This window comes from Amphiura filiformis, chromosome 12 (assembly GCF_039555335.1).
Source record: "Amphiura filiformis chromosome 12, Afil_fr2py, whole genome shotgun sequence".
Classification (NCBI taxonomy): Eukaryota; Metazoa; Echinodermata; class Ophiuroidea; order Amphilepidida; family Amphiuridae; genus Amphiura; species Amphiura filiformis.
Genome location: NC_092639.1, coordinates 64,018,616 through 64,028,350, shown reverse-complemented (window position 1 = coordinate 64,028,350; position 9,735 = coordinate 64,018,616). Strand labels below are relative to the sequence as shown.

At 38.3% G+C, this 9,735-nt stretch overlaps 2 protein-coding genes across 2 annotated transcripts; both read left to right on the top strand.

Annotated features, from left to right (window-relative positions):
- Nucleotides 1-219: 219 nt before the first annotated feature.
- Nucleotides 220-819, top strand: LOC140167017 (uncharacterized). The gene has a single exon (XM_072190496.1). It carries the CDS (start codon nt 220-222, stop codon nt 817-819), a length of 600 nt encoding a protein of 199 aa, XP_072046597.1.
- Nucleotides 820-859: 40 nt separating this feature from the next.
- Nucleotides 860-6,436, top strand: LOC140167016 (uncharacterized). The gene is made up of 2 exons (XM_072190495.1): nt 860-1,849; nt 6,431-6,436. Exons 1-2 carry the CDS (start codon nt 860-862, stop codon nt 6,434-6,436), a joined length of 996 nt encoding a protein of 331 aa, XP_072046596.1.
- The last annotated feature ends 3,299 nt before the right edge of the window (nt 6,437-9,735 follow it).

Sequence of the window (9,735 nt, the reverse complement as noted above, 5' to 3'; positions counted from 1 at the left end):
GTCTCTTTTGTCTTTGGGGTGGACCAGGATTTTTTTGAGGGTTTGATGTGGTTTCATAGCGGTGTCGACTTTGTGCTTTTTGAAAATTCTTTGAACTCGTTCAGAAATTCCATTCCAGTAGTAGGTGTACTTAGAAATGCGAAGCCCCCTCAGTCTAACATCACGAAAGAGGAGAGGTTAGCCATCAATTCCCTCAAGAAAAATGACTCGATCTTGATTATGGGCGCAGACAAGGGTAGGTCAACTGTAGTCTTAGACAAAGTAGATTATGAAGAAAAGGTTCATGATATGCTGAAAGACGAAAGAACTTATGAAAAACTGAAAGCTGAACCTACCCTAAAGTATAAGCGAAAGTTAACTTCCATCCTCGCTAGACTTAAGAAAGAGAACAAAATTGATGAGAAACAATATAAGCTTCTGTACCCTACCACGGCAAATACACCACGTCTCTATTGTACCACAAAAATCCACAAACAAGGTAACCCAATACGACCAATCGTCGATTATACAGACTCCCTCGGCTATGAGACATCCAAAGCCCTTGCCGATTTGCTCAATCCTTTGATCGGTACCACAGAACACCATGTTAAAAATTCGAAAGAATTAGCGGAGGACCTTAGTGGAGTGTGTATTGAGGACAATGAAATTTTCAACTCGCATGACGTGGTATCCTTGTTCACAAACACGCCAATAAAGGAGGCCCTAGATGTAGTCAAGAAAAGACTGATAGAGGACAAAGATCTAAAATTGCGCACCAAACTCAAAGTTGAAGACATCATTGAACTCCTTATAATTTATATTGACCACCACCTATTTTGAATTCAGAGGTGCCATATATAGGCAACGGTTTGGCGCCGCGATGGGCAGCCCAGTCAGCCCCATCATTGCAAATTTCTTTATGGAATTTTTGGAACAGCAAGCAATCGCGACTGCCCCCATTGATTGTAAGCCACGGTATTGGCGCCGTTATGTGGATGATGTGCTAGAAATAATAAAAGCTGGTCAAGTGCAAAACCTAACCGATCATCTCAACATAGTCGACAAAACAGACAGTATAAAATTTACCTATGAAGAAGAGAAAGAAGGCAAAATACCATTCCTCGACACGCTAATAGTCCGAAAACCCGACGGTTCGGTAAAGCTCCTGGTATACAGGAAACCAACCCACACTGACCAATATCTCAGTTTTAAGTCAGAACACCCCCTCCATCAGAAAATGGGTGTAATCCGAACTTTGTTTGATCGCATGTACAGCGTGGTCACGGATGAAGCGGATAGAGCGAATGAAGAGAAACATGTGCGTGGAGCCCTGAAAAACTGTGGCTATCCTAAATGGGCAGTGGACCAAGTGAAAGCAAAAATGCAACAAAAAGCAAAAACAGTTGCAAAAGCTAGCGAAAAGAAAGATCAAAAGAATGAGGACAAAAGCAAGGGTATGGTAGTGCTCCCTTATGTGAATGGAATTTCTGAACGAGTTCAAAGAATTTTCAAAAAGCACAAAGTCGACACCGCTATGAAACCACATCAAACCCTCAAAAAAATCCTGGTCCACCCCAAAGACAAAAGAGACAAGCTGAAAACAGGCAATTGCATTTACGAGATCGGCTGCCAAAATTGCGATCTCAGTTATGTTGGCGAGACGTCTCGTCTGTTTGGGATTAGGCTCGCGGAACACCAAGCGGAAGTCAAGAAAGCCAACGAGAACAAGTTCACACGGTCAGAACGTAGGGCATCCGAGCAAGAGCAAACAAAGTCGGCCATATCCGACCATGTCGCAAGGGCAAATCATGTCGTCAATTGGGAGGATTCCAAGATACTTGGCAAGGAACATGTCAGAAAGTCTAGAGAAGTACGAGAAGCGATGGAGATCAGAAAGAGGGGGACAAAGACCATGAACAGAGAGGAGGGCACTTATTTCCTAAGTCACGTATTTGACCCACTTTTGAAGACTGGAAGTAAGACTACTCAAAACCGGAAGCCAGTTTCCCGGGAAAGTGGATCAGATGCTCACATCTGATGAAGTCCTCCGACGAGATGGACGAAATATTAGTAAGTAAAAACTTACTGGTTTTGACAAGCAAAAATACTAATTTGATTTAAAGTACAAACCTGATGAATCTATTCACTGAAGTCAAGTATTTCAATATTAACAATCAAAAAGAGAATACCTTCATTTTGGTGGCCCCAAAAACTTGGAGGCCCTGGGCTTGGCCCCATCTGTCCCAATGGTAAATCCGGCCCTGAACCCAATAAACATTAAAGAAACTAGTACTAGGCCTATGTCGCTAGGCAGGCTGGTGAAGTAGAAAAACGGGGTTTTAATGAATTTAAAATAACTATAAACTAAAAGTCATGTGAAAATGTCCTAAACAATGACTATATCAGCCCTAAAAAGGGAACCCACCGGGTGTTTTGGTATTGAAATTAGCGACAATATTATGTACAAATTTTAATTGAATTAGTCACACACGGGGAAGCTGGAAGTCAAGACGTGCATACCAATATGCAATAATTATATTTACATGTGTATGGTTCAAAGAAGAAATAATAATGATAATATTATACAAACAAGGAAGTAGCTCTTTTGTGAAAACCAGAATTGTGAAATGTTGCCACAAAAGTTTCCCTTCAAATTGGATTGCTTTTTCGCCAGCCCATACGGTGGGCTGGTATCTATTTCTGAGATTGGGTTTGTATGCTCAAGAGATTAACTTTATTGGTGTTGATAAGAATTATTTTATTTTACTTTTTGAGGTGAAATGTTTTAAAATTATTGTTATTCAATTTGTAAGGAAAAGTAAGTATGTTTTGCCGTTTCAACGAATGAAAACAAGTGAGTATTACCAAAGTTATGTTTGAACTAATTATGACTTTATATGGTTCTAGGTATAGGCCTAAATGTAAAAATAATAGTTAATATACAGCATCATATGGTCAGCAGAAGAAAATTACATCCATCACCTATGATGTCATAGCAGTGTCCTTGACCGGGGGTCCTTACTCCTTGACCACTGAACAGCGTGATATCATGTTGATAACAGATCTATACGCTGGCGAAGTTACGTAATAATCGGATTAACTACCATAGCAATAGGTGAAAACAATTTTTGAATATACCGCGCTGCACTGATACGTTCACGCGGTACCTCTTCATTGAACCATATCATGCTGATTACTTGCACCTGTAAGATTAGTATCTTTGAAAAGACTTGTATTGTATTCAATCTATGATTGCAGACATACACAGGTGATGAGTGTAACCTGCTTGTAGTGCAGCGCGATATGTTCAAAATTGTTTTCACCTATTGCTATGGTAATTAATCCGATTAATTACGTAACTTCGCCAGCGTATAGAATCAAAATCTTCATCATATCACAGATTCTCAACAATCTGTGATCATATGGACCATATTGATGTGAAAGTAGTTATCTATCATATCCTGTGTCATTTTATGGATAAAAATGACTCGAAATGTTATTGATGAAATGGTTGCTATCATAAACATCAGTTTTGTCTTTTCAACGGGGAAAATCCGATGCAAAATAAAGTTTTTAGGGTCTAGCTATAATATGGGCATAATTTATGCATGTAGGCCTATAGTATTGAACAATGTACCCCATTTGACATGCACTTATAGATAAATAAATTGTCTTACTTTATTAATTTAATAACTTCTTTATTATAAATAAAATGACACATAACTTATGTGAAGTCACTTTTTATCTTTTTTATTTGATTCATAAAATTACATTCAACAAAATGATTGAAGAGAAAACACACAAGGCACTAGCAGATTGTTATACTTATAGAATGGAGTAGGTAAGATGCCATGCCCATAGCTTCGCAGGAGTTTCCGACTAGCAATCAACATGATCATCACATTCAGAAAAACACAGTTTAAGAGTGAAGATTGTAGTGAGTAATCAGTCCTTTATAAATGTGCTGGCCACTATCTATTATAATAGGCCTATAGTAGGCTTAAACTATACATTGCGAATTAATATCAAGTTATTTTTAAATAAAATGTACATGTAAGTTAACTCAAACAGGCAGTGTATTTGTGACGTGGTAGGCATATATCGAAAGCAGTGAAATCGGACATTCCTAAGCGAAGATATTGAGTTCGTAAGTTCTGGTATTACAAAATTGGAAATTGAGATATCATGGGTAAAAAGCTGAAAAGACAAAAAAAAAACAAAAAACAAAAAAAAAAACAACAACAAACAAAAAAACAGACCAGAACAATTTGGAGTAATGAATTAAAGAGTTGACCTGAGATTAGATTAGATTCTCTGCTATTTCAGTGTTCTCATCGTTGATGGTTTGGTGGACTGGCATGTAACAATCCCATGGATGTAAGCGTGATCCTAAAAATGCCTTTCACATTGACCAAAACTAATTACAAGACCTCTTCTACATTGAGGCTGGCTTTCCCTTTTAAAGGGAATTTTATTATATCAGTAAAACTATTTAAGGGTAGACAAGGTATTGTTGGTCGAAGCAGCCGAAAAAATCGATTTTCATTATCTAAATCAATATATTATGGAAAAATAACACTTTGAAGTTTTGCAAAAGTTCATTCTACAAATCATATACTTTGAAAACTTATTTTGTTAATGAATTATGCACATTTTACAAAAGAGTTGTTGTTTCAGCCCTCTTTACAACATAACTCAAGAACCACAGGACCTACATAAGTATATCTGTGATATATGAATTCTTCTACACACTCGCTATGAAATGATCAATGCAATTTTTGCCAAAGGTCACTACATTTCGCAAGATGATGTGAACTACCAAATCACAACAGTTTAAAATAGTTGCTAACCTTAAGCCTTGTATGTACAAAAATTTTGTTTAGTTCTTAGACAAAGCGGTAGCTCACACATAATCTATATGTTATTACTGATCTGATATCCTCTTACCATTGGAGACTCAGCCATTAGTGCATCAAAAGCAGCGCGTGATCTTGGTGTGGTCATCATTGATGGGAGCCTTGATACGAAAGTTCACCTTAAAAATGTGTCTAAGGCTTCCTCCTTCGCCATTTATAGAATCGGTAAGATTCGCAAATATCTTGACCAAAACGCAATTGTGTCTTCGCGATTGGATTGCTGCAATAATCTTATATTTGGCCTTCCTCAGTGTGAAATTGCTAAGCTGCAGCGTATACAAAATTCTGCGGCTAGATTGTTGCTTGTTGTCAAGAGCCAAATATCGCGATCACAATACGCCAGTGCTTTTCGATCTTCACTGGCTCCCTGTTGTGCACCATATTGAGTTCAAGATATTGCTTATCACTGTTAAAGCTTTAAATGGTCTTTCTCCATCTTATTGCCGATCTTTTAATCACATACAATCCTGGCTGATCTCTAAGCTCTGCATCACAAAACCTTCTCCGTCTACCAGCAAGAGGTAAAACTCAATTTTATGGCGAGCGGGCTTTCTGTAATGCTGCGCCCCTTCTGTACAACAAACTGCCAGTTCACATTAAATCATCTTCATCTCTTGCACACTTCAAAAGTCAGCTCAAAACACATTTGTTCAAAATTGCTTCTAATGATTCAAAGGAGCCTTTTAGTCTTTATTTATAAACTTGCGTTGCTTTTCGATTTTTAATTGTCTTTGCTCCCGTTTGGTTCCCTGCGTTTCGATACTGCTTTTTTCTGTGTAATTTTGTTGTATTTTTTTACTTAAGCTTTACCTTAATCTTAATTGATTTGATATGTGCATAGTTTTAACCAGTGTATAATTATTATATATTTGTTTTCTCTGTATAAATTTGTATGTTATTATCATGTTTATCGTAAAGCACTTTAAGATGTTATATTGTAATTCGCTATATATGAAATAAATTATTATCCCGGGGGGACTCAACTTTGGAATTGAGGGGAATAATTTGGTGTGCTTGTTAACCAGATTTGAGCAACTTTGAAATTTGACCACTGTGTTGACCTTTAACCTTGAATATGGCAGGAGTGCCGGGACATATTTTTTGTTAAAATCCTGAATGTGTTATAGGACCATAAAATGAAGCTAAAAAGTTGGTTTGTTAGAGACCTGGGGGATGCACCCTGGTAGATACTGGATTTTAAGGCCTATGTAAGGCTTTTCAGCCTGGTTTGATAATCTGTTTTTGAGCTTGGAAGTTGGTCTCATTCGGACTCAAGTGTATCTCAATTGCTGACAGTGAATGATTTATATCACCAGAATTTATATTATGTATACATTGGTTTTTCAAAGGTTTCCATGGGTACTTAGTTCACGGGGAAAAACGTGAATAATTATTTGTCTTTGTATTATTCCAATAAACCAATGACCCGTGCATAAGTTCTGTATAGCTAGTTCATTAAAGGTAGACTTAGGACTATCAAAATTTAGTTAGGGTAATAAAATTATGGAATGACTTCCTCTTCCCATTTTTTGCAGTCATGAATGTGTCTAAATTCATAATCATAGATTTGGGCAAGGATTATTATAGACCTAAGCAAACATGTAAAAATATAAATTAATTAACATAGTTTATCAGGTGAACTTAATTTAGACAAATAGTTCGAAAATTAAATGCACCAAAACTGCACCAAATGAACGCGTCTATGGCCGACCGCAACCGCCATAAAATTATAGTGGCTTAATTTTCGCTTCGCGGAGCTAAATTGACTAATCATATCAGAGCTTTTCATTAGTACGCGGAGCTAGAAGAAGCTAGAAGATACATCCTCGTTCCAGAGAGAAAAAACTGGTCAGCATTAATGTTTAAAGGGATTTTTAAAGGGATTTTAAATGAGGTTAATGTAAACAAATCAACAGTTGTAAACAGGATCAAAACCTGCGTTTGATGAGTGTCAATGTTGACTTTGTATGCCCTGTGTGACGTTATGGTGGATGACTGTTATGGTGGATGTCCATAATAATCTATACTAATAAAATAATAAGCGGTCTCTATCTGTCTATCTATCTATCTATCTATCTATCTATCTATCTGTCTGTCTGTCTGTCCGGCTATGCGTTTCGCCGCACTTCGACGCATCGTGCTGAAATTTGGGATATAGATAGGTATTGGGAAAAGCATGTTGGCCATGTGGTTTTGAAGGTCATCGGAGGTCAAGGTCAAAGGTCAGCATTTCAAACTTTGTCCGATGGGGCCCAAACTTGGTGGGTAGAATCCTTGATAGGAGGGGACTATAATGCACGAAATAAAATTGAGGTCAACCGAGGTCAAAGGTCATTACGGAGGGGTCAAATTTCAAACTTTGCCCGATCGGGCTCAAACTTGGTGGGTCGAAACCTTCGTATGAGGGGAGCATGAAAAACATATGGAGGTCATCCGAGGTCAAAGGTCAAAGGTCATGGATTTCAAACTTTGTCCTATCGGGCTCAAACTTGGTGGGTGGAATCCTTGATACGAGGGAATATATGGGCAAAACAAAATTGAGGTCAACCGAGGTCAAAGGTCATGTAGGGGCTAAATTTAAAGTTTGCCCTATTGGGCTTAAACTTGATAGGTCTAATCCTTCGTATGAGGGGAGCATGAAAAAAATTACACCGAGGTCAAAGGTCATGGGGACGGGGTCAAACAGTATCGCTACCATGCCAGTGCTCTCACAGCATCAGGGCTCTCACAGCTGCAGGTGCACTAGTATTAATAATAATTAGGTTCATTCACTGCTTTTTGAATTACAAAAACTTTCGTGGCCGAGGATATATATTGGAAATAACGTGAAGCTCGTCGTGCAAATTCTAGAAATTAGAGCTGCGATGTTCCATACACAGCACGTGGACCGTACTGGTACTAAATGAAGTTGCTATGAGAGGTTATCATAAACTATAATGAGTATTCTTGCCGCTCCCCCCCTCTCCCCAACAAAAAGGCCCTAACTACACCACTAACTGCATGGAATTGTGCTCGTGTCATATAGCAGGCAAAGCACCACACTTAACTAAAATAAAATGTTCGCTAAAAAATCAAGATTCTTATTACATATGAAATTACTGATCACTTTACCTTGTCTATGTAGCAAACAAGCAATAATTGCCCAAATACATTGACCGAGAATGTCGAACAACAATTCAGGAGATACATGTCAAACGTGTATATCAGTTACTAACGCCAGAAAAAATCCCACTAATGCAGTTAAAGTTATATGTCAAGTTCGCCTGCTTTATTTAGATCATGATTCATGCAGGAAAGTACCACGGAATATGATTCTTTTGTGCAGGGTTTCTGTACATTCCGCTTCGATACGATAATTCTTGGGCCATTAGGTGAATTGTGTATAATTATAAGCCATGAGGTGGTTAAAATGGGAGGCATCCTGGTTCAAGCATTTTTGGCATTTCTATAACGCGTTTTGCTCGCATTTGTTTTAATTATAATCAACCTACTTTAAAAAAAAACCACACAAAAAAACCAACAAAACAAACAAATAACAAAAAAAAAAAAAAAAAAAAAAAAACCGGCTGGTTTTTCACGCATAGGGGAGAGCGGGGAGTGTTCGCCCTGGGGGCAGGTTCGCCCACCCCTTGTTTCTCAGCTCTACGGCTATCGGGGAATTTTGTGATGGCAAAATTAGGTGACATAGGTCATTATAGACTTCTCATATTAGCTACGCGACATATAGGGACGTGTTCATCGAACTGCAGCCAAAACAAAAAAATTACACCAAAACGTAATTTTTTCTTGCATTAATAATGTTGTATTATCATTGATACATAAATACAAATGGTTTTAATGGAAATCTGTATTGGGAACATATGGGATTTGTCAAAGATTTATGGCAGTTATAAACTCTTTATTCGATTTGTATTTTGCATACCCTGAAGAAAATACCAAAATGTGCACAAGGGGCACGTTCGCCCTTTTGAGGATGGGGTATGTTCGCCCTATATCTTTCCCGGGCGAACTTACCCCAAACTGGAGGGCGGACCTGCCCCATCAGCGTATTATGCATAATTTTGATAATTATACCATTAAACAAGGTAAAACTACTGAAAAGCGTGTTTTTTAAAGTTATGTGGTATCAGTATTACTCATACCACCGTTTAAGCTCACTTTGGACCCCTACATTTTGACAAAGTCCACTTTTTTCTGTAAAAACGTTGCAAATAAGCTCTAAAATCACAAAAGGCCCGCTTATGAGCATATCGCACCCCAATGCACTTGTGCAGGGCCACAGTGTCGCCCTTCCCTCGTATCAATGTCTATCTCCCTATTTTGCTTCCTCCTGTCCCCCCCCCATGATCAGTCTCCCCACTCCCTCCCCGGTCCCTCGGTCCCTACTCTCTCCTCTCGAGTTCTTCTCTTTCTAGTCTTTCCGTCTCGCCCTCTCTTCTCTTTCTTCCTCACCCCCCTCCCACTCTCGCTTGTTCAGTCTCAACTTAAGTATCTCCCTCCCTCCCCCCCCCTCGCGAAATGTATGACTGAAAATAAGCTCTGCAAAAATAAACATTTAAAATAAACCCGAGTCTTGCATATAGGCCCAACCAATTATCAGATTAGCTTGCCATGAATAGAATAAATTATCTTTGCTCCAATGCAATTCTTTTGTATTGCATTTCAATATAAAACATGTTTACTAAATCACCACTTGTACGCGCTTCATTGGGAGATATTTGACTATTTTAGACGCTCGTTTCATCGCCAATATGAAAAACTTTTGCTTATAACTTGGCAACATGGTTAGTATATATATTTCAATGCAAGACTTTTTTTACGAATCACTTACGTCTAGGCG

Bases quoted from the DNA above. Each gene is read 5' to 3' on its own strand.
- LOC140167016 (XM_072190495.1), top strand. From the start codon at position 860: ATGGGCAGCCCAGTCAGCCCCATCATTGCAAATTTCTTTATGGAATTT.
- LOC140167017 (XM_072190496.1), top strand. From the start codon at position 220: ATGGGCGCAGACAAGGGTAGGTCAACTGTAGTCTTAGACAAAGTAGAT.